We start from the raw sequence: 24,659 nt of genomic DNA, 5'->3' as shown, positions 1-24,659 counted from the left end.
CTTTAAGTGTCTCATTTCCTAATCTAATTCCCTCAGCATCACCCGACTTAATTAGACTACATTCCATTATCCTTGTTTTGCTTTTGTTGATGTTCATCTTATATCCTCCTTTCAAGACACTGCCCATTCCATTCAACTGCTCTTCCAAGTCCTTTGCTGTCTCTGACAGAATTACAATGTCATCGGCGAACCTCAAAGTTTTTATTTCTTCTCCATGAATTTTAATACCTACTCCGAATTTTTCTTTTGTCTCCTTTACTGCTTGCTCAATATACAGATTCAACAACATCGGGGAGAGGCTACAACCCTGTCTTACTCCCTTCCCAACCACTGCTTCCCTTTCATGTCCCTCGACTCTTATAACTGCCATCTGGTTTCTGTACAAATTGTAAATAGCCTTTCGCTCCCTGTATTTTACCCCTGCCACCTTCAGAATTTGAAAGAGAGTATTCGAGTCAACATTGTCAAAAGCTTTCTCTAAGTTTACAAATGTTTAGTTGTTAATTTGATATATCACCGCGTTGTCTGCAGCTTTAGTTCGAGTAGCACTCATATCCACGACCAATAGGTTTATGTGGGTCTGAAGTGACCAATAACCTGCTCATTTCTCTCAAATCTTTCACGATGTGCGTAGCCGCCTCGCTAATCCGACACTGGATGGTTCGACTCCCCGCTTGGTTTAACCATCCCATTTCCGGTGTTGGTTTGGTCTTGTCAATGATACACCGTCTACGATATCGATCAGCAGGCAGTAGGCCGATGATAGGTGCGGCACGTCGATCAGTTTTACTATGAAATAACTCGATAAATAACTATTATTGCGGACACCCATGTTTTATAAACTTGTGAAAGCGTTCTTCTTACGTATCAAAGGCTGTAAAACAAAATTACGGCGTCAGTCAAACGTAAACATTTGACGCTGTCCTTAGCGGGGAAACGGAAAAGTCCTTGTAAGGTTAGACAAAGGCGAGTCTCTGCAAAATATTACGAGTGAAGTGGGAGTTGGAGTTGTTCAACAACAGTTGAAGAGTGCGGAAAAATGAGGAAAACTCTTGAAAGTTGCACAACGACGATTGTTGATGACAAAGTACTCAAAATATGCAAGACTTTGCAGAACCCTAAAAGTGAAGCTATAGACAATGCTTTGTGGGCGTGCATTGAACACGGCAGAAGAAAAAGAATTCCGTCACCTGGACCAATCATAAAAGAACAGGCACGGACTTTGTATGAAAAATTAGATGGAAAGAAAATCCAGGATTTACAGCGAGTGAATGCTCGCTACATCGGTGGAAAAAGCGATATGGCATTCGAAATTTAATTAATTACAGCGAGAAGCTGCCTGCTGTCGGAAGAGCTGCCCACGAATTTGTTTCGAAATTTGAAAACTTAGAGTTTGAGCTGTTCCCTGGTCAAGCGTATAACATTCGTGAGTGTGATTCACTACAAAATGATCCCTACAAGAACACTTAGTGCACATAATGAGTCAGTTGTGCGTCAGTGAAGTACTGTAATAAGGTACGTACAGTTGTTAAACTTTCACTCACAGTAAGAATTCTAATCACACGATACAGACGTATTTTACAGTATACGTACTAAACTTTTGTGTAAGATTTTTTTTTAGTGTGTCGACGTTTTCATTTTGTTGCTGGTTTGACATAGATCAATGTTTCAGACAGTATTTCCAGCACAAAATTGAAATTGTACCATACTGTATTGTGGAGTTGCGGATCAATAAAAGTGTTCCTATGGTAATCCGACCTGTTTTGCGTTCCGACCATACCGGCGGTTCCGTAGCAGACGGATTAGCGAGGTTCCACTGTAGTTCATTTAGGTCTCTCTGTTATTCTGGGCAGACGTTCAGGCAGAACGACCCCGATTTCGAAAGCCAGCGGCGTGGAACACGTAATGTAATACAGAACCTTCGTGCGTCGCTCGTGCTTGCAGCGTGTACCCAGTGCTCACGGGAGAGAGACATACGCGCCTATTGCCAACGACACTGCTCGCCCAAGGTCATCCCGGCAGTAAAACGAAGCAGTCTGCGTTTGCGCACCACCGACGGAGACACGGCACGTTCCTACTCGCGATTGCCGCTTAACATCACGTTCGCGAACAAATGTCACTAGTTTTAAAAATGATATTTTACACAGCAGGTACTTATTTGCTGATCTAGTGAGCACGCGAGTTCTCGGAACTCATTCACTATGCTACGGAATACGCGCTCGGTGAGTCGTAACACTCCTGTAATTTCGTGAACGCTACAAGACATCGAAACGAGGTTTTCGGCAAATAATATTACGCAGAGGGGCACGTATTTTGTCGCATGTTTTAATCCTCCTCAACTCTTGCATTAGGCAACAGTTTAATTTTATACGCACAGAAAACGTTAGGTACTTTACGCTTTCAGACCAAAATAAAAATGCAGAAAACCAGTAATTCACATGAACAACCAGGTAATTCAAAATGTCGCTGAGACAAAGTTTCTAGCCGGCCGTGGTGGCCGAGCGGTTCTAGCTGCTTCAGTTTGGAACCGCGCGACCGCTACGGTCGCAGGTTCGAATCCTGCCTCGGGCATGGCTGTGTGTGATGTCCTTAGGTTAATTAGGTTTAAGTAGTTCTAAGTTCTAGGGGACTGATGAACTCAGATGTTAAGTCCCATAGTGCTCAGAGCCATTTGAACAAAGTTTCTAGGCCTTTGCTGGCAAGAAAATCTAAAATGGAACTCTCACATATCGTCCTTAAACTCAAACTCTTAAAGTTTAACGTATGTAATCTGAGTGATAGCCAGCAATGCAACTCACGAAACTGTAAAACGTGTGTATTTTTCTCGCTACCGAGATATGGTGTTATCTTTCGAGGTAACTATCCTCGTGCGAGCAGAACTCTCACACCAAGTGTTCCGTACAAACTTAATTATGTTTATATGTAGTTCATCCACCCCGGTAATCAAGGATCGCGACGATTTTTGCCTATTATCGATATCGGCAAGATACACGTCTACACGTTCCTGAGAAAATGGGGTCTCAAAGAGGACAGACAACAGCAGAATAACATAAATATGAACTAGATACATCTGCCCGTTCCTGAGAAAAAATGGTCTTAACCAGAGTGCCGCCAAATTTAAAAAAAAAATTATTTCGTGTGATATAATTACAAATTAACACTTTTCGTATTTTTTTTCCATTAGTTGTACCGTGAAACTTTGTTTCGTGCCAAATATCACGATTCTAAGTCAACGGGAAGAGAACTGTAGGTTTTGATGGGTGAGTTTTCGAGTATCAAAATACGTTACACAAATGGCCGTATCTTTTGACTGCATTAAGTTAGAAGTATTAATTTTGTACACCACGAAGGGATCATAGACCTTAATATGTGACATAAATTTCGACTTAATACGTCCGCTCATTGCTGAGAGAAAGGGTTTTTAACAGTCGTGAGAAAAAAGGATGGTGGTGGTGGATAATGATGATGATGATGATGAAGCATGTCTTTCTCCTAAACACGGCTGTTCATTAGCTCCTTACTAGGTAAAGGAAAAATATACATGTAAACAGTTGCAGAACAACTCTGTGTCCAAAGGGTGTTATCATTCATGTGTAGCACTCTACAATAATCTTCCAGAAATCGTTAAGAGCACCAGTCACGTAAATGCATCCAAAAGAGCTGTTAAATCTTTTTTATTTAATAATTGTTTTTACAGCGTATTGATTATATGGGTAACAATTTAGTTTATTCGTCTAATGTTACTGTACACTAAAATATTGTCCAATTTCTGTCATATATTGGATGTATAAAAGATTTACTGAACTAATAAATAAACAGAAGATAAAGAAGTAATGGATTTCGGGTTATTGCGGACCTGAGACGCACGGTATTACAAAACGCGTTAGATGTCAAATCTGAAAACCCACTGCCTTACTTACGGGTTACTGTACTCGCCACCGCAAACTGACCACCTATTTTCAAAATTACCCTAAAAAGTCGCGTATTTAGTGTCGCTTGCGTTCAATAATTGTTGACTTTTTCCCACCTCTGTTTTTCTTTCGTTTTCTTTTTGATGGTCTCCATTCCCTGGAGAGTTGAAGTATCGATACGGTCAAACAAATTCTGTGTGTCTCACTATAACGGATAATGCATTTCAGTGCTTCGGCTTGGGGGTGGTGGGTTCTTCGCTCGGCGCATCTTTGCTCTCTGCCCTTGTCCAACAATTTCTGTTCTCCGTCGCTCAGCCGGTTCACAGGCATTCACATTTAATCATTTACGGACGCTTTCATCAATTAGTCTTCAACCAGAAAACTGTATTCTAAACGACAACATTCGTTCTAATTATAACAGCATACTTTATGCTTAAATTTTTTTGATTTAATTTATTTTATTTTTTCTGTCGAAAGGGCCGAACGATGCACGGTGGTCAAAAAAGCTGAACTATGCACAGTTAATCCGCAATCGAAGAATCAGGAAGTTGCTGTATATACTTTTACTAACGTATTCGAAAACTCCTGGAAAGACGAGTGCAGTGATGTAACGCTTGGTAGTATTGGTGTTGAAACTTTTCGAAAAAAATAATCGAGAAATGTTCGTGAATGAAGGGCAAGGCGGTCGCAGTGTTGAAATGAAAAGGACGATAATACATGTAGGTAATACACGTAATGTGCAGCTGATCGTGTAATTACTCTCCACATGGTCATTATTTGCACATCAAACAGGTACATCCATTCCGTACATTTGTCCCGTCTATCGCGAAAGTGCTACTCGAATAACCACGTCAAAAAAGTTTTTCCACTTACAAGGAGAGGTCCATAACGCTGGGAGCGACTTTTTGAAACCATCTACACGGTGATATAAGCAAGGACCCGGGGATTCCACCCTGCAGCCACGCACCTGGTGGGCCCTTATTTGCGAGTGATCGACGGAGAAAAATTCGAAATTCCTGTGATGCTCTAGAGCTTAAAGAAAGGAACGTGTCACTCCCTGGTTGTGTAGCGTAATGGTTAACATCTTCAGACTCCATCTGCATAATTACGCACCACTATTTTTAGTTAACTTTACATGCGTGAACCACGTTGTTAACATGGAGATATTATTTATGCCGGGTATAGGCACTGGCTGAAACCAGGGGGTGTGGCAATCTGCCACGGTTTTGAACCCAAACCGAGGGATCCTCCCTTAAAACATTCGCGAAACAAGACGCGTATGAACAAATGACATTCATCCATTGCTCTATAGTCCAGGTTTTATGGCTTCCACACCACATTTTCCTGTCACAGACATTTGCGTCGATGATGAGTGGTTTTGAAATTCCAGCACGCCCTCGAGTTCCCTGCTTATGGCGCTCCCTTTGTATTGTTTCGATGCTGACAAAGTTTGTGAGTGCGACATTCAGGTCTGAAGTAACATCTGCAGCTGTTGTTGTTGTGGTCTTCAGTCCTGAGACTGGTTTGATGCAGCTCTCCATGCTACTCCATCCTGTGCAAGCTTCTTCATCTCCCAGTACCTACTGCAGCCTATATCCTTCTGAATCTGCTTAGTGTATTCATCTCTTGGTCTCCCTCTACATTTTTAGCCTCCACTCTGCCCTCCAGTACTAATTTGGTGATCCCTTGATGCCTCAGAACATGTCCCACCAAACGATCCCTTCTTCTAGTCAAGTTTTGCCACAAACTCCTCTCCTCCCCAATTCTATTCAATACCTCTTCATTAGTTATGTGATCTACCCATCTAATCTTCAGCATTCTTCTGTAGCACCACATTTCGAAAGCTTCTATTCTCTTCTTGTCCAAACTATTTATCGTCCACGTTTCACTTCCATACATGGCTCCACTCCATACAAATATTTTCAGAAACGACTTCCTGACACTTAAATCTATACTCGATGTTAACAAATTTATCTTCTTCAGAAACGCTTTCCTTGCCAGTCTACATTTTATATCCTCTCTACTTTCACCGTCATCAGTTATTTTGCTCCCCAAATAGCAAAACTCCTTTACTACTTTAAGTATCTCATCTCCTAATCTACACTCCTGGAAATGGAAAAAAGAACACATTGACACCGGTGTGTCAGACCCACCATACTTGCTCCGGACACTGCGAGAGGGCTGTACAAGCAATGATCACACACACGGCACAGCGGACACACCAGGAACCGCGGTGTTGGCCGTCGAATGGCGCTAGCTGCGCAGCATTTGTGCACCGCCGCCGTCAGTGTCAGCCAGTTTGCCGTGGCATACGGAGCTCCATCGCAGTCTTTAACACTGGTAGCATGCCGCGACAGCGTGGACGTGAACCGTATGTGCAGTTGACGGACTTTGAGCGAGGGCGTATAGTGGGCATGCGGGAGGCCGGGTGGACGTACCGCCGAATTGCTCAACACGTGGGGCGTGAGGTCTCCACAGTACATCGATGTTGTCGCCAGTGGTCGGCGGAAGGTGCACGTGCCCGTCGACCTGGGACCGGACCGCAGCGACGCACGGATGCACGCCAAGACCGTAGGATCCTACGCAGTGCCGTAGGGGACCGCACCGCCACTTCCCAGCAAATTAGGGACACTGTTGCTCCTGGGGTATCGGCGAGGACCATTCGCAACCGTCTCCATGAAGCTGGGCTACGGTCCCGCACACCGTTAGGCCGTCTTCCGCTCACGCCCCAACATCGTGCAGCCCGCCTCCAGTGGTGTCGCGACAGGCGTGAATGGAGGGACGAATGGAGACGTGTCGTCTTTAGCGATGAGAGTCGCTTCTGCCTTGGTGCCAATGATGGTCGTATGCGTGTTTGGCGCCGTGCAGGTGAGCGCCACAATCAGGACTGCATACGACCGGGGCACACAGGGCCAACACCCGGCATCATGGTGTGGGGAGCGATCTCCTACACTGGCCGTACACCACTGGTGATCGTCGAGGGGACACTGAATAGTGCACGGTACATCCAAACCGTCATCGAACCCATCGTTCTACCATTCCTAGACCGGCAAGGGAACTTGCTGTTCCAACAGGAAAATGCACGTCCGCATGTATCCCGTGCCACCCAACGTGCTCTAGAAGGTGTAAGTCAACTACCCTGGCCAGCAAGATCTCCGGATCTGTCCCCCATTGAGCATGTTTGGGACTGGATGAAGCGTCGTCTCACGCGGTCTGCACGTCCAGCACGAACGCTGGTCCAACTGAGGCGCCAGTTGGAAATGGCATGGCAAGCCGTTCCACAGGACTACATCCAGCATCTCTACGATCGTCTCCATGGCAGAATAGCAGCCTGCATTGCTGCGAAAGGTGGATATACACTGTACTAGTGCCGACATTGTGCATGCTCTGTTGCCTGTGTCTATGTGCCTGTGGTTCTGTCAGTGTGATCATGTGATGTATCTGACCCAAGGAATGTGTCAATAAAGTTTCCCCTTCCTGGGACAATGAATTCACGGTGTTCTTATTTCAATTTCCAGGAGTGTAATTCCATCAGCATTACCCGATTTAATTCGAATACATTCCATTATCCTCATTTTGCTTTGGTTGATGTTCAGCTTATATCCTCCTTTCAAGACACTGTCCATTCCGTTCAGCTGCTCTTCCAGGTCCTGTGCTGTCTCTGACAGAATTACAATGTCATCGGCGAAGCTCAAAGTTTTTATTTCTTCTCCATGGATTTTAATTCCTACTCCGAATTTTTCTTTTGTTTCCTTTACTGCTTGCTCAATATACAGATTGAATAACATCGGGGATAGCTACAGCTCTGTCTCACTCCCTTCCCAACCACTGCTTCCCTTTCATGCCCCTCGACTCTTAAACTGCCATCTGGTTTCTGTACAAATTGTAAATAGCCTTTCCCTCCCTGTATTTCGCCCCCGCCACCTTCAGAATTTGAAAGAAAGTATGCCAGTCAACATTGTCCAAAGCTTTCTCTAAGTTTACAAATGCTAGAAACGTAGGTTTGCCTTTCCTTAATCTACTTTCTAAGATAAGTCGTAGGGTCAGTATTGCCTCACGTGTTCCAACATTTCTACGTAATCCAAACTGATCTTCCCCGAAGTCGGCTTCTACCAGTTTTTCCATTCGTCCGTAAAGAATTCGTGTTAGTATTTTGCAGCCGTAGCTTATTAAATTGACCGTAGTTTTCACATCTGTAAACACCTGCTTTCTTTGGGATTGGAATTATTAAATTCTTCTTGAAGTCAGGGTATTTGCCTGTCTTATACATCTTGCCCACTACATGGTAGGGTTTTGTTAGACCTTGCTCTCCAAAGGCTGTCAATAGTTCTAATGGAATGTTGTCTAGTCCCAGGGCCTTGTTTCGACTTAGATCTTTCAGTGCTTTGTCAAACTCTTCATGCAGTATCATATCTCCTGTTTCATCTTCTTCCATTTCTATAATATTGTCCACAAGAACACCGCCCTTGTATAGACCCTCTATATACTGCTTCCACCTTTCTGCTTTCCCTTCTTTGCTTCGAACTGGGTTTCCATCTGAGCTCTTGATATTCATACAGGTTGTTCTCTTTTCTCAAAAGGTCTTTTTAATTGTCCTGTAGGCAGTATCTATCTTACCCCTAGTGATATGCGGTTCTACATCCTTACATTTATCCTCCAGCCATCCCTGCTTAGCCATTTTGCACTTCCTGTCGATCTCATTTCTGAGACGTTTGCATTCCTTTTTGCCTGCTTCATTTACTGCATTTTTATATTTTTCTCCTTTCATCAATTAAATTCAATATCTCTTCTGTTACCCAAGGATTTCTATTAGCCCTCGTCTTTTTGCCTACTTGATCCTCTGCTACCCCCACTATTTCATCTCTCAAAGCTACCCATTCTTCTTCTACTGTATTTCTTTCCCCCAATCTTGTCAATCGTTCCCTAATGCTCTCCCTGAAGCTCTCTACAACCTCTGGTTCTGTCAGTTTATCCAGGTCCCATCTCCTTAAATTCCCACCTTTTTGCAGTTTCTTCAGTTTTAATCTACAGTTCATAACCAATAGATTGTGGTCAGAGTCAACATCTGACCCTGGAAATGTCTCAATTTAAATCCTGGTTCCTGAACCTCTGTCTTATCATTATATAATCTATCTGAGACCTGTCAGTATCTCCAGGCTTCTTCCATGTATGCAACCTTCTATTATGATTCTTGAACCAAATATTAGCTATGATTAAGTTACGCTCTGTGCAAAATTCTACCAGACGGCTTCCCCTTTCATTTCTCTCCCCCAATCCATTTTCACCTACTATGTTTCCTTCTCTCCCTTTTCCTACTCTCGAATTCCAGTCACCCATGACTATTAAATTTTCGTCTCCCTTCACTACCTGAATAATTTCTTTTATCTCATTATATATTTCATCAGTCTCTTCGTCATCTGCGGAGCTAGTTGGCATATAAACTTGTACTACTGTGATAGGCGTGGGCTTCGTGTCTATCTTGGCCACAATAATGCGTTCACTATGCTGCTTGTAGTAGCTTACCCGCAGTCCTATTTTCCTATTCATTATTAAACCTACTCCTGCATTACCCCTATTTGATTTTGTATTTATAACCTTGTAGTCACCTGACCAAAAGCCTTCTTCCTCCTGCCACCGAACTTCACTAATTCCCACTCTATCTAACTTTAACCTATCCATTTCCCTTTTTAAATTTTCTAACCTACCTGCCCGATTAAGGGATCTGACATTCCACGCTCCGACCCGTAGAACGCCAGTTTTCTTTCTCCTGATAACAACGTCCTCCTGAATATTCCCCGCACGGAGATCCGAATGGGGGACTATGCTACCTCCGGAATATTTTACCCAAGAGGACGCCATCATCATTTAACTATACAGTAAAGCTGCATGCCCTCGGGAAAAATTACGGCTGTAGTTTCCCCTCGCTTTCAGCCGTTCGCAGTACCAGTACAGAAAGGCCGTTTTGGGTACTGTTACAAGGCCAGATCAGTCAATCATCCAGACTGTTGCCCCTGCAACTATTGAAAAGGCTGCTGACCCTCTTCAGGAACCACACGTTTGTCTGGCCTCTCAACAGAACCCCTCTGTTGTTGTTGCACCTACGGTACGGCTATCTGTATCGATGTGGCACGCAAGCCTCCCCACCAATGGCAAGGTCCATGGTTCATGGGGGATCGTTTTCTTATTTTTCGTCACAATCCCCTTTAATGACCATCTGCTACGATCACTCAACACACAGTTTCATCCACGTTGTGTATCAGCGGATGATGTTTTTCTGCCTTTCCTGTCTGCGGTATAAATCTCTGATATGGTATCTCTTGAAAAACCAAACGCTTCGGCCCGCTTGTTTACGGAAGCACCCACCATATGAGCACCAACAATACACCCACGCTCGAACGCACGTTGCTCCGACATACTGCATTCACAACTACACAGAACGTTGTTGTGACCACGACTGACGCGGGCGTCGTATTGAGGACATTCCACAGTTCCCGTTCGTGGTCTAACACAACAGCACAAGCTGCAGGCTTGGCAAGCATCGGCATTTATGGTCAAGCGTGCATTTCTCACAGTGTTTGCTTATTTTCGTACACCCCCAGGTCCCCACCCCTCCCTACTCACGTTCACAATTTTAGATTTCGTGTGAGGCAGTGGACAAGACTGTCCCAGACATAAAATACACTCCTGGAAATGGAAAAAAGAACACATTGACACCGGTGTGTCAGACCCACCATACTTGCTCCGGACACTGCGAGAGGGCTGTACAAGCAATAATTACACGCACGGCACAGCGGACACACCAGGAACCGCGGTGTTGGCCGTCGAATGGCGCTAGCTGCGCAGCATTTGTGCACCGCCGCCGTCAGTGTCAGCCAGTTTGCCGTGGCATACGGAGCTCCATCGCAGTCTTTAACACTGGTAGCATGCCGCGACAGCGTGGACGTGAACCGTATGTGCAGTTGACGGACTTTGAGCGAGGGCGTATAGTGGGCATGCGGGAGGCCGGGTGGACGTACCGCCGAATTGCTCAACACGTGGGGCGTGAGGTCTCCACAGTACATCGATGTTGTCGCCAGTGGTCGGCGGAAGGTGCACGTGCCCGTCGACCTGGGACCGAACCGCAGCGACGCACGGATGCACGCCAAGACCGTAGGATCCTACGCAGTGCCGTAGGGGACCGCACCGCCACTTCCCAGCAAATTAGGGACACTGTTGCTCCTGGAGTATCGGCGAGGACCATTCGCAACCGTCTCCATGAAGCTGGGCTACGGTCCCGCACACCGTTAGGCCGTCTTCCGCTCACGCCCCAACATCGTGCAGCCCGCCTCCAGTGGTGTCGCGACAGGCGTGAATGGAGGGACGAATGGAGACGTGTCGTCTTCAGCGATGAGAGTCGCTTCTGCCTTGGTGCCAATGATGGTCGTATGCGTGTTTGGCGCCGTGCAGGTGAGCGCCACAATCAGGACAGCATACGACCGGGGCACACAGGGCCAACACCCGGCATCATGGTGTGGGAAGCGATCTCCTACACTGGCCGTACACCACTGGTGATCGTCGAGGGGACACTGAATAGTGCACGGTACATCCAAACCGTCATCGAACCCGTCGTTCTACCATTCCTAGACCGGCAAGGGAACTTGCTGTTCCAACAGGAAAATGCACGTCCGCATGTATCCCGTGCCACCCAACGTGCTCTAGAAGGTGTAAGTCAACTACCCTGGCCAGCAAGATCTCCGGATCTGTCCCCCATTGAGCATGTTTGGGACTGGATGAAGCGTCGTCTCACGCGGTCTGCACGTCCAGCACGAACGCTGGTCCAACTGAGGCGCCAGTTGGAAATGGCATGGCAAGCCGTTCCACAGGACTACATCCAGCATCTCTACGATCGTCTCCATGGGAGAATAGCAGCCTGCATTGCTGCGAAAGGTGGATATACACTGTACTAGTGCCGACATTGTGCATGCTCTGTTGCCTGTGTCTATGTGCCTGTGGTTCTGTCAGTGTGATCATGTGATGTATCTGACCCCAGGAATGTGTCAATAAAGTTTCCCCTTCCTGGGACAATGAATTCACGGTGTTCTTATTTCAATTTCCAGGAGTGTAGTTCCATTCCCTCAACCTGACAAGTGTTTTCCGGAGATTACCCTTGCTCATCAGGCGAAAACTGGAAAACCCTTCCCAAACATTCCGAATAGTAATCGCTCTACCCCGTTCTTAGCCTGACGGGATTTTCGGGAGAAAACGATGAAGCTCTACAACCACCCTCCTTGCTATCCCGAGTGCGGAAAGAAATGTGAGATAAATCCTTCTGTGTGGACAGTTAGGTTCTGCGCCGTATATCTTTCTTAAATGTAAATGTCGTGTGACTATGGCCTCCCGTCGGGTAGACCGTTCGCCGGGTGCAAGTTTTTCGATTTGACGCCACTTCGGCGACTTGCGCGTCGATGAGGATGAAATGACGATGAGTAGGACAACAAAACACCCAGTCATTGAGCGGAGACTCGAACCCGGGCCCTTAGGACTGTCATTCTGTCGCACTGACCACTCAGCTACCATGGGAAACGGTGGTATAAAATCTCAAAAAGTGTTTAGTATTTATATGCAGTGTAATTATCAGTCTCTCTAATATGTTGCTCCTATGGAGCAGTATACTGGTTACCCATGTTTGGACTGTTGCTGTACTCTGTATGCCCACGGACCGACTACATAATATCTTTGCACCATTCCTTTTTTTCGTTTCGTTTTCGATGCTGCCTTCGCTCTCGCATTCGTTCGACACTGGACCTTGTATGGTTTTTGGATTCTTTTCGGCGCGGGATTTCCTCTGACTCGTGTTTTCTATAATTCCGAGCGTATTTGCGAGTTGTATGAGTCGATATCTTTTATTCTTCTTCTTTTCCTTGTCCCGTAGCGGCGCGGAGTCAGCATGGTTATTAACAGGTTTGGCATGGTTAATGTTAAGGACGGCTGTTCCTACCCCGTTACCGCCTGGGACAGACTATATGTACCCCAACTGTCTACGTGCAGTGTTTACGAAGTCTGTTCAAAAAAATTCCGGAACATCTGTAATTTCACGCCAATGGTGTGTTGGAGCGAAGACCACAACAACAACCTCCTCATTAGTTACGTGATCTACCCATCTAACCTTCAGCATTCTTTTGTAGCACCACATTTCGAAAGCTTCTGTTCTCTTCTTGTCCAAACTATTTATCGTGCATGTTTCACTTCCATACATGGCTACTTCCATACAAATACTTTCAGAAACGACTTCCTGACACTTGAATCTATACTCGATGTCAACAAATTTCTCTTCTTCAGAAACGCTTTCCTTGCTATTGCCAGTCTACATTTTATATCCTCTCTACTTCGACCATCATCATTTATTTGCTCCCCAAATAGCAAAACTCCTTTACTACTGTAAGTGTCTCATTTCCTAATCTAATTCCCTCAGCAGCACCCGACTTAATTCGACTACATTCCAATTCAGAATTTGAAAGAGAGTATTCCAGTCCACAATGTCAAAAGCTTTCTCTAAGTCTACAAATTCTGGGGTTATGGTACCAAATTGTTCGATTGGCTCGTTAGATCGTAAAAATCCCGAGCTGGTTGGCATGCCTTGCCCATAATGCTCCAAACGTTCTCAGTTGGGGAACGATCCAGCGACTTACTGGTCAAGGCATCGTCTGGCAAGCGCGAAGACACGCAGTATAAACTCTCGCCGTGTGAGGGCGGGCATTATCTCGCTCAAATGTAAGCAAAGAGTTGATTGCTATGAAGGGCAACAAAACGGCGTAGAACGTTGTCGACGGGCCGCTGTGCCGCAAGGGTGCCGCGGATGAAGACTAGAATGAAAAGAAATAGCGCCCCAGACCATCACTCCTGGTCGTCGAGCCGTATGGAGTAGAAATGTCTTCAGTGACAAGTCCCACTTCCAGATAACTAGCAAACACGTATGTGGAGACCAGGGAGTGTTGTGAGCTTAGTGGAAAAAAAATAAAATGACAGTTGTGGAAATGAGGCTATCGCAGAAGATCGTGTAGACTATCTCGGCGAGACCACGTCAGAAATACAACGATTAGGGAAACGACGCAGACTCAGGGAAGCATCACAGACAGACCAGCTGGTCGCCTCGCACGAGCCAATGCGAATGACAGATGGCCAATGATCTTAATGCACCACTATAGGGGAGAAGGAGAAAGGGAATAAGAAAGAAAGTTGCCTGCTTAGATGGGGTGAAGGACACCGTCACAAAAAGAGAAACAGAAAGCGAGGCACGGAATGATAGAAACCGGTGGCGACAGATATGTGGGATGCGGCGACAGCTAAGGGAGAGAGAGTTTCTCACGCATTAATCGCCGCGGGTAAGATTTTTGAGCGTCTCATCTTGTATAATACGCCCCTCCTCCACATGAGTTCTTCGACAACTGTAAGGAAATTACTTTATCGTGACAACGACATTATAACAGCTGCGTTTTTAAAGCCGCTTTTACACAGATTGAGTTTTAAATACACTACTGGCCATTAAAATTACTACACCAATTTTCACATTTTCACGCAATTTGGGTGCATAGTTCCTGAGAATTCAGTACCCAGAACAACCACCTCTGGCCGTAATAACGGCCTTGATACTTCTGGACATTGAGTCAAACAGAGCTTGGATGGAGTGTACAGGTACAGCTGCCCATGCAGCTTCAACACGATACCACAGTTCATCAAGAGTAGTGACTGGCCTATTGTGACGAGCCAGTTGCTCGGCCACCATTGACCAGACGTTTTCAGTTGGTGAGAGATCTGCAGAATCTGCTGGCCAGGGCAGCAGTCGAACATTTTCTGTATCCGGAAAGGCCCGTACAGAACCTGCAACATGCGGCCGTGCATTGTCCTGCTGAAATGTAGGGTTTCGCAGGGGTCGAATGAAGGGTAGAGCCGCGGGTCGTAACACATCTGAAATGTAGCGTCCACTGTTCAAAGTGCCGTCAGTGCGAACATGAACGTGTAACCAATGGCACCCCATACCATCATGCCGGGTGATACGCCAGTATGGCGATGACGAATACACGCTCCTAATGTGCGTTCACTGCAATATCGCCAAACACGAATGCGACCATCACGATGCTGTAAACAGAACCTGGATTCATCCGAAAAAATGACGTTTTGCCATTCATGCACCCAGGTTCGTCGTTGAGTACATCGCAGGCGCTCCTGTCTCTGATGCAGCGTCAAAGTTAACCGCAGCCACGGTCTCCGAGCTGATAGTCCATGCTGCTGCAAACGTCGTCTAACTGTTCGTGCGGATGGTTGTTGACTTGCTAACGTCCCCATCTGTTGACTCAGGGATCGAGAGGTGGCTGCACGATCCGTTACAGGCATGCGGATAAGATGCCTGTCATCTCGACTGCTAGTGATACGAGACCGTTGGGATCCAGAACGGCGTTCCGTATTACCCTCCTGAACCCACCGATTCCATATTCTGCTAACAGTCATTGGATCTCGACCAACGCGAGCAGCAATGTCGCAATACGATAAACTGCAATCGCGATGGGCTACAATCCGACCTTTATCAAAGTCGGAAACGTGATAGTACGCATTTCTACGAGGCATCACAACAACGTTTCACCAGGCAACGCCGGTCAACTGCTGTTTGTGTATGAGAAATCGATTGGAAACTTTCCTCGTGTCAGCACGTTGTAGGTCTCGCCACCGGCGCCAACCTGGTGTGAACGCTCTGAAAAGCTAATCATTTGCATATCACAGCATCTTCTGCCTGTCGGTTAAATTTGGCGTCTGTAGCACGTCATCTTAGTGGTGTAGCAATTTTAATGGCCAGTAGTGTATGTTCCGCAACAATGTTCATAACATCGTTTTCAGCTCTGCCGGACTACGTTGCACACGCGGCGACAGTTGCCAGTGGCTGTATGGGAACGGGTCAGACGGGACATTGTGGCCGCTAAATGCCACTGTATGATCTAGTGTTTGTTTATATTACGACTTCCTGTGATAAGTTCAAATACCGTACCTGTTATCGTGTCAAGATAATGGATATTCAATCTTATCGCATTCTTTTGAGACAGGGAAGAACCCGTGGAATGTCTGAAGTGGAGAGTCCGGGCTGGAACTGGACTCACTCCAAAGAATCGCTGCTGTAGGCGTGCTTAATGCCATAACACTGACGCAGAAAAGAAGCTGAAGTCTCTGCTAACATGGTACCGGCGAACTGTATCAAGTGGACCTTACTGTTTGAGGCGAAAATGATTTGCTGTAAGAGAACAGAGGAATTGCTATTGAGCGTGGGTATGGCGGGGGCATCGACAAAGGCTGTAGATTACTCCGCCACATTCGTTAGTAGCTGCGTACATACGATTCCTGTTTTCTGTTCAGCTATGCGCATGCGCCCACTTGTCCAATAGCCAACTACGCTTGCGGATTAGTGCATGTACAATTTCCTCAAGTGGAGACTGTATGTTGGTTGGTTGATTTGGGGAGGAGGGGACCAGACAGCAAAGTCATCGGTCCCATCGAATTAGGGAACGACGGGGAAGCATGTCGGCCGTGCCCTTTCAAAGGAACCATCCCGGCATTTGCCCGAATCGATTTAGGGAAATAACGGAAAACGTAAATTAGCATGGCCAGACGCCGGTTTGAACTGTCGTCTTCACAAATGCGAGTCCAGTGTCCTAACCACTGCGTCACCTCGCTCGGTCAGACCGTGTGTACAAGTGTATTGGTTCCTGGGTTCAGTGGGAATCTGGGTACGGTGGGAATCTCTTGCGCTCTTTAGCACACGACAGACCATGTGTGTTTCTTCTGTAGTGTGCTGAGGTTTATGCAGTAAGGCGATCTACGGGGTGATCAAAAAGTCAGTATAAATTTGAAAACTTAATAAACCACGGAATAATGTAGATAGAGAGGTAAAAATTGACTCACATGCTTGGAATGACATGGGGTTTTATTAGAACCAAAAAAAAAAAAAAAACAAAGTTCACAAAATGTCCGACGGATGGCGCTGGACAGCAAAACTTCAGTAACTGCTACCGTGACGGGTGAGAGGTACGCCGATATGTTATAGAATCACATCATCCCCAGCCTGGCTGATAAACACCTGCTGGAACGTACGATGTTTATGCAGGATGGCGCTCCACCCCATATTGCTAGACGCGTGAAAGATCTCTTGCGCGCGTCGTTTCGTGATGATCGTGTGCTCAGCGGCCACTTTCGTCACGCTTGGCCTCCCAGGTCCCCAGACCTCAGTCCGTGCGATTATTGGCTTTGGGGTTACCTGAAGTCCAAGTGTATCGTGATCGACCGACATCTCTAGGGATGCTGAAAGACAACATCCGACGCCAATGCTTCACCATATATCCGTACATGCTTTACAGTGCTATTCACAACATTATTCCTCGACTACAGCTATTGTTGAGGAATGATGGTGGACATATTGAGCATTTCCTGTAAAGAACATCATCTTTGCTTTGTCATACTTTGTTATGCTAATTATTGCTATTCTGATCAGATGAAGCGCCATCTGTCGGACATTTTTTGAACTTTTGTATTTTTTTTTTTTTTTTTTTTTTTTTTTTTTTGTTCTAATAAAACTCCATGTCATTCCAAGCATTTGTGTCAATTTGTACCTCTCTATCTACATTATTCCGTGATTTATTAAGTTTTCAAATTTATACTGACTTTTTGATCACCCGGTATGTGCAATAATGTCCGTTAACTCCAAAGAAAGCAGCTGAAATTTATAGATAATAACGGACAAAGAAGTCGTGTGGAATGCCACTTTTGAAGATTATTTCGATAAAAATTTAAGATATGATGCCCTGGACGTCAAGCACTAGATATAATCTAACCGATTATATCGCTGTACAGGAAAAGTCTCTTATGGCGACTTAATAGCACAACTGAGGAGCCTGACATCTGAAAAAAAAAAAAAGATGAGTGGGTCGAGCTCCTAACAAACCGCTAGGAACTGAAATGGACGATATTGATGATACAAAAACACAACCTCCGTTTTAGTGGATTCCGGTGTCTATGTCACCGCCGAATATGTCAAGTACAAGGGTATTAATCCATATAAAATATCCTTTGATTGAAGTCGTGTAAACAACTTTTATAAAATAAAATGCAAGTGGCGTATCGAATGTCATTAACCGTCACAGAACGACTAAGAACCTCCCTTAAGTATTTTCCAGTTTCAGGAATAATCACTGAAATGCTTTGTTTTGAAATGCGCAATAAATACTCAAACTGGTATATACGTCGCCAGTTACTGGCTACAGAAATGTTATTGATAGGCTTTTCGCTGCAGTTTCCCGAGCAAAAAAATCTAAGATCCCGCTGTGACCTTCTTCTGAAGTTTGTAAACAAAACGCCGCCGCATTTGCTCGGAACCGCCTATATGTTATCGTTTTCTGTCGCCTTATCGTCACAACATACGCAGCACTAATTTCGAAACAAAGAAGGGGGTTCGCGGGAGACTGCTTGCGCAACGTGTTGACGCGAAAACGCGCATGCGTTCATGCGCTATTTCCACGGAGTTCTGTGCGTACGCCTTTATTCCCGCACGTCTGCAATTGCGTACGAGGAAGAGGCATCGTGTGGACACATCTTAATTCTTGCTCACATCCTGAACGGGGCCTCCCTAGTTCTAGATCGGCGGCGTCGGGAGGCTTCAAGCTGTGACTGTTTTGTGTCCGGTCGCTGCAAGCAGTGGCGATCTAAAAATATGCTACCCGCGCGTCTACAGCAGCCATTACGAAATGATCGTCGCGCCATGAGCTGCACGCGTAATGAATCACGAAAGCGCGCGCGGTGTTGCCATCTTGTTGAGCTGCGGTGGGCGCGGATCTACATCTACATCTGTACTCCGCAAGACACTTTACGGTGTGTGGTGGAGGGTACTTTGTGTACCAGTGTCACAGCCCCCTCTATTGTTCCAGCTGTGAATGGTTTGCGGGAAGAAAGATTGCTGGTAATGCACCCTGTGCACTTGAATTCTCTGAACGTACGAGGGCAGTTTGATAAGTCTGGTCACAAAGAAGAAAATATGTTTGTTTCGTAAACGACTCACCTCGACGTAGTCGCCTTTGAGCGATATATTATTGACCCAGCGATCATCCAGCTTTTTCATCCCATTGGAAAAACAGGTTCTGTAAAACTCTGCAAAATACTCGTCGAATGCAATTTTCAGTTCATTTGAAATTTCTTCCCGGCAAGCCAAGTTTCAAGTTAGGGAACAAGAAAAAGTCACTTAGGACAAATAGCAGGATGAAGAACCATTTCAAAGCCCAATTCGTGCATTTTCTCCATTGTTGTCGCTGATGTGTAGGATGGCGCACACAGTGCAAGTTTCAAACGATCCAGCATTGAAGCCTAGTAGAGTCCAGTTATTGTTCTGCTAATTTCCGGGACGTCTTTCAGTATTATTTCTTGGGAGTCCCAAAAAACGGTGGCCATCAGGAGCCGACAAAATGGCCTTTGCCTTCTGCTGTTGTCTTTCACGGGCCTTTGTCCGTTGTTTTGACTCTAGTGTGTAATGATGGCTCCAGGTTTCATCAACAGTCACAAATCGGCGCCAAAGTCTTGCCGACTGCAATTAAACATCGGCAGACATTATGTTGAAATGTTGTGCTTTTGCTCTCTTGGTCCACTCGCACACAGCTTCTGCATAGACAGTTCTCCGTGAAGGGTACTATGCACTCGCTCTATTGAGACGCTTACTGTCTCAACAATCTGACGAATCCTTTTTCGACGGTCTTGCATTACCATACCATGCACTTTGTCAGTAGTTTTCAACTGGACGTCCGGAGCGTGCTTCGCTTTCGGTGGCCGGCCGTGGTGACCGAGCGGTTCTAGGCGCTACAGTCTGGAACCGCGCGACCACTGCGGTCGCAGGTTCGAATCCTGCCTCGGGCATGGATGTGTGTGATGTCCTTAGGTTAGTTAGGTTTAAGTAGTTCTAAGTTCTAGGGGACTGATGACCACAGATGTTAAGTCCCATAGTGCTCAGAGCCATTTGAACCATTTTTGAACCATATTTTCGCTTTCGGTGCTTGTCCGGCCACGTTTAAAGCTATTAATTCACAGGTAACTGGTCTTCAATGATGGTGCAGAGTCCGCGTGAATTTCATCCAGTTCTGTATTGATTTGTGGGGCAGTCCAACCGTTCAAATGAAAATATTTAACAACAGCAGCACACGCGGTTTTCTCCATTTGCAGTCGCAGTCAACACAGTGGCCGCTTTAGACAGCTGTCAACAATGAACTGTTTGCTGCACATTGTTGAAATTCTTTATACGATCATTGGAATGATGAAGTTTACCAACCATGTAGGTGCAACAGAAATGTTCTATCCGGTCATGTAAATTTACCAGACTTATGTCCGCCCCAGTAGCTGAGTGGTCAGCGTGACGGGTTGCCGTCCTCTGGGCCCGGGTTCGATTCCCGGCTGGGTAGGAGATTTTCTCCGCTCAGGGACTGGGTGTTGTGTTGTGTTCATCATCATTTCATCCCCATCCGGCGTGCAGGTCGCCCAATGTGGCGCCGAATGTAATAAGACCTGCGATATGGCGGCCGGACCTGCCCCGCGAGGGGCCTCCCGGCCAATGACGCCAAACGCTCATTTCATTTCACCAGACTTATCATCAAACCATCCTCGTATTTTCATGTTGTTCTCGAGAAATGTATTTAGGACGAAGCAATATAGCGGATGACTCTCCTACTAACGTACGCTCGCGGAATTTTTAACAGTAAACCACGCCGTAATACAGAACGCCTCTGTTCCAGTGTCTGCCACTAGATTTTGCTGGGTATCTCGGTCAAGTTTTCGTGCTTCGTAAATGAAGCTGTACGGAGACGAACTGCTCTTCTTTGGATTTTCTCTATTTCCTCTATCAGTCTTTCCTCGTGCGAATCCCTGACTGACGAGTAACATTCAAGTACTGGTCGAATGAGTGTTTTGTAAGCCACTTCTTTTGTTGATGGGCTACATTTCTTAATGATCTCAATCTGGCATCTGCCTTACCTGCGATTAATTTTACGTGGTCGTTCCACTTCACATCACTCCATACGGTTACTCCTAGACATTTAATGTAAATAACTGCTTCCGGTGATTGTCCTACAATGGGGTTGTCATACAATAAAAGGTTTTTCTGTCTAGGCATTCGCAATATGTTACCTTAGTGAATGTTGAGGGCCAACTCCCACTTCCTGCACCGAGAGTCGATCTTCTACAAGTCTGCCTCCATTTCACTACAATTTTCTACTGTTATCCGCGAAAATCCTCATGGACCTTCCGATGTTATTTACTATATCATTTATATACACTACTGGCCATTAAAATTGCTACACCACGAAGATGACGTGCTACAGACGCCAAATTTAACCGACAGGAAGAAGATGCTGTGATATGCAAATGATTAGCTTTTCAGAGCATTCACACAAGGTTGGCGTCGGCGGCGACACCTACAACGTGCTGACACGAGCAAAGCTTCCAACCGATTTCTCATACACGAACAGCAGTTGACCGGCGTTGCCTGGCGAAACGTTGTTGTGATGCCTCGTGTAAGGAGGAGAAATGCGTACCATCTCGTTTACGACTCTGATAAAGGTCGGATTGTAGCCTATCGCGATTGCTGTTTATCGTATCGCGACATTGCTGCTCGCGTTGGTCGCGATCCAATGACTGTTAGCAGAATATGGAATCGGTGGGTTCAGGAAGGTAATACGGAACGCCGTTCTAGATCCCAACAGCCTCGTATCACTAGCAGTCGAGATGACAGGCATCTTATCCGCATGCCTGTAACGGATCGTGCAGCCACGTCTCGATCCCTGAGTGTAGATGGGGACGTTTGCAAGACAACAACCATCTGCACCAACAGTTCGACGACGTTTGCAGCAGCATAGACTATCAGTTTGGAGACCATGGGTGCGGTTACACCTGACGCTGCATCACAGACAGGAGCGCCTGCGATGGTGTACTCAACGACGAACCTGGGTGCACGAATGGCAAAACGTCATTTTTTCGGATGAATCAAGGTTCTGTTTACAGCATCATGATGGTCGCATCCGTGTTTGGCGACATCTCGGTGAACGCGCATTGGAAGCGTCATCGCCATACTGGTGTATCACCCGGCGTCTCGGTCACTTCTTGTTCGCACTGACGGCACTTTGAACAGTGGACGTTACATTTCAGATGTGTTACGACCCGTGGCTCTATCCTTCATTCGATCCCTGCAAAACTCTACATTTCAGCAGGATAATGCACGACCGGCCAGCACATTCTCCAGATCTCTCACCAATTGAAAACGTCTGGTCAATGGCGGCCGAGCAACTGGCTCGTCACAATACGCCAGTCACAACTCTTGATGAACTGTGGTCTCGTGTTGAAGCTGCATGGGCAGCTGTACCTGTACACGCCATCCAAGCTCTGTTTGACTCAATGCCCAGGCGTATCAAGGCCGTCATCACTGCCAGAGGTGGTTGTTCTGGGTACTGATTTCTCAGGATCTATTCACCCAAATTGCGTGAAAATGTAATCACATGTCAGTTCTAGTATAATATATTTGTCCTATGAATACCCGTTTATCATCTGCATTTCTTCTGATATAGCAATTTTAATGGCCAGTAGTGTATTTTGTGAAAAGTAACGGTCCCTGGAGCTCCCGTGGAGCTCGCCCGAAGTTGCTTTTACATGCGACGACTTCTCTCCGCTCAGATTGACATGCTATGTTCTGTTTGCTAGATATTCTTCAGTCACACAGTTGGTACGATATTCCGTGCGCTTATTTTGTACGTCAGGCGGCAGTGCAGCATCGAACGCCTTCCGGAAGTCACGGAACACGGCATCTACCTGGGCGCCTGTATACCTACTGCCTTCTGCTTCTTGTGGACGGACAGAGCGAACTGGTTTCTATAGGATTGTTATTTTCGGAAACCTGGTTGATTGCGACATAGGAGATTTTCAGTCTCCAGAAATGTGATAACAAGCGAGCATAAAATATGTTCCATAATTCTACGAGTGACCAACGTGAGGTCTATATTTTTTGTGCGTCTGTTCAACATCCCTTTTTGAAAGCTGGAATGACCTGTGCCCCTTCCAATCATTACGAACACTACGCCCCTATGGAAACCTACAGCGTACTGCTGCTGGAAGACGAACAATTTCTTTCGCATACTTTGTGTAGAATCGAAGTGGTATCCTGTCAGGTCCAGTGACCTTTCCTCTGTTGAGCGATTTCAGTTGCTTTTCTATCCCTTAGTCAGTTATTTCGATATCTGTACTTTTGTCTATTTGAACATTACGAGTAGTCAGTGCCAAAGGGTGACAACTGAGGTTGGAGAACTTTCTCCTGAGTCTAAGGCTACAAGCAGAGAAAGGCATATCACGTAGACACAGGCAGCGTATCAACTACTTTGTACTTTCATTATAAGCCATGGATGAAATGTTCGTAATTTAGGCCGCGCGGGATTAGCCGAGCGGTCTAGGGCGCTGCAGTTATGAACTGTGCCGCTGGTCCCGGCGGAGGTTCGAGTCCTCCCTCGGGTATGGGTGTGTGTGTTTGTCCTTAGGATAATTTAGGTTCAGTAGTGTGTAAGCTTAGGAACTGATGACCTTAGCAGTTAAGTCCCATAAGATTTCACACACATTTGATCATTTAATCGTAATTTATCACTGTTGCCTTCATTCCTTTTCCTTTTCTTCTGTCATAGAAACGACTGACAGACATGGAGCTTTTGTTAAACAAGTTGCAGCGTTCTTTAGCCTTAATTATTTCGAATGAAAAATCCGTTTTGTAGTCATATTTATTTACTTTTTAACAGTAGTTTAAATACAATTAATTTTTTTAGCTGACAGAACTGAAAAGGCTCTTTCAAAAATTCAAATGAACTATTTAGATAGCCGGCCGGTGTGGCCGAGCGGTTCTAGGCGCTACAGTCTGGAACCGCACGACCACTACGGTCGCAGGTTCGAATCCTGCCTCGGGCATTGGTGTGTGTGATGTCCTTAGGTTAGTTAGGTTTAAGTAGTTCTAAGTTCTAGGGGACTGATGACCTCAGAAGTCAAGTCCCACAGCGCTCGGAGCCATTTTTGAACTATTTAGATAGTAGGTGAAATAGAACATTTCTCGGGAACAATAACCTGACAATAGTTGACATTTCAGCAATGAACACATCCAATGTCCAACATTCACTGTCCAGTCTGTGCTTAAAGATTTGAAGGTCCGTTCGCCCATGCAACATTATGTGTGCTTCTACCTCTCACCATATGAGGGTACGTCCAGGATAACTACTCGGATTGCATCTGCTCTCAATCCGAGAAGAGCATGCGACTCCATTTCTCGTTGGTCCAGTCATATGCACCTGGCACCATTGTAATGTGTGCTACCGATGCGCAGTTGTCAAAGGAACATAACGTACCATACCGGTCGTCGTGCGAAGAGACCAACTCCACTGTGGAGCTCAGATTGCGTGCCTTGCAGTCCTGTTAAACGTCGTTGTAAATGATCCCGCTGTTTGACGTGGATCGCTTCTTGCCTGTTGTACAATTTAGCAGTCATCTCTTCCTGTAGTTGAGTGTGGTCGACCAGCTACATTCCTTTGCAACGCTCCAGTGCACTTGAGACAATGAAGTGAGCGATACCAAGTTCGTCGGCTATACTCTACATATACACCCTGCAAACCACTGTGAAGTGCAAGGCAGAGAGCATGTCATATTGTACCGATTATTAGAGCTTTCTGCTGTTACATT

At 45.9% G+C, this 24,659-nt stretch overlaps 1 protein-coding gene across 3 annotated transcripts in view; it reads left to right on the top strand.

Moving 5' to 3' along the window:
- Positions 1–24,659, top strand: part of LOC126427909 (guanine deaminase) — a 145,796-nt gene that overhangs the window by 20,098 nt on the left and 101,039 nt on the right. The window contains exon 1 of one of the 3 annotated variants that reach the window (XM_050089801.1): positions 2,424–2,450. The exons of the other annotated variants lie outside the window; for them this stretch is intronic. Within the exon in view, the coding sequence (XP_049945758.1) occupies positions 2,439–2,450 (12 nt within the window). The 5' untranslated portion in view covers positions 2,424–2,438. Of the gene's footprint in view, positions 1–2,423; positions 2,451–24,659 lie in introns of those variants that run through there. 3 annotated transcript variants of the gene reach the window in all.

This window comes from Schistocerca serialis, chromosome 12, assembly GCF_023864345.2.
Source record: "Schistocerca serialis cubense isolate TAMUIC-IGC-003099 chromosome 12, iqSchSeri2.2, whole genome shotgun sequence".
NCBI lineage: Eukaryota > Metazoa > Arthropoda > Insecta > Orthoptera > Acrididae > Schistocerca > Schistocerca serialis.
Note: the sequence above shows the minus strand (reverse complement) of the source record. Positions and strands in the feature narration are given on the sequence as shown.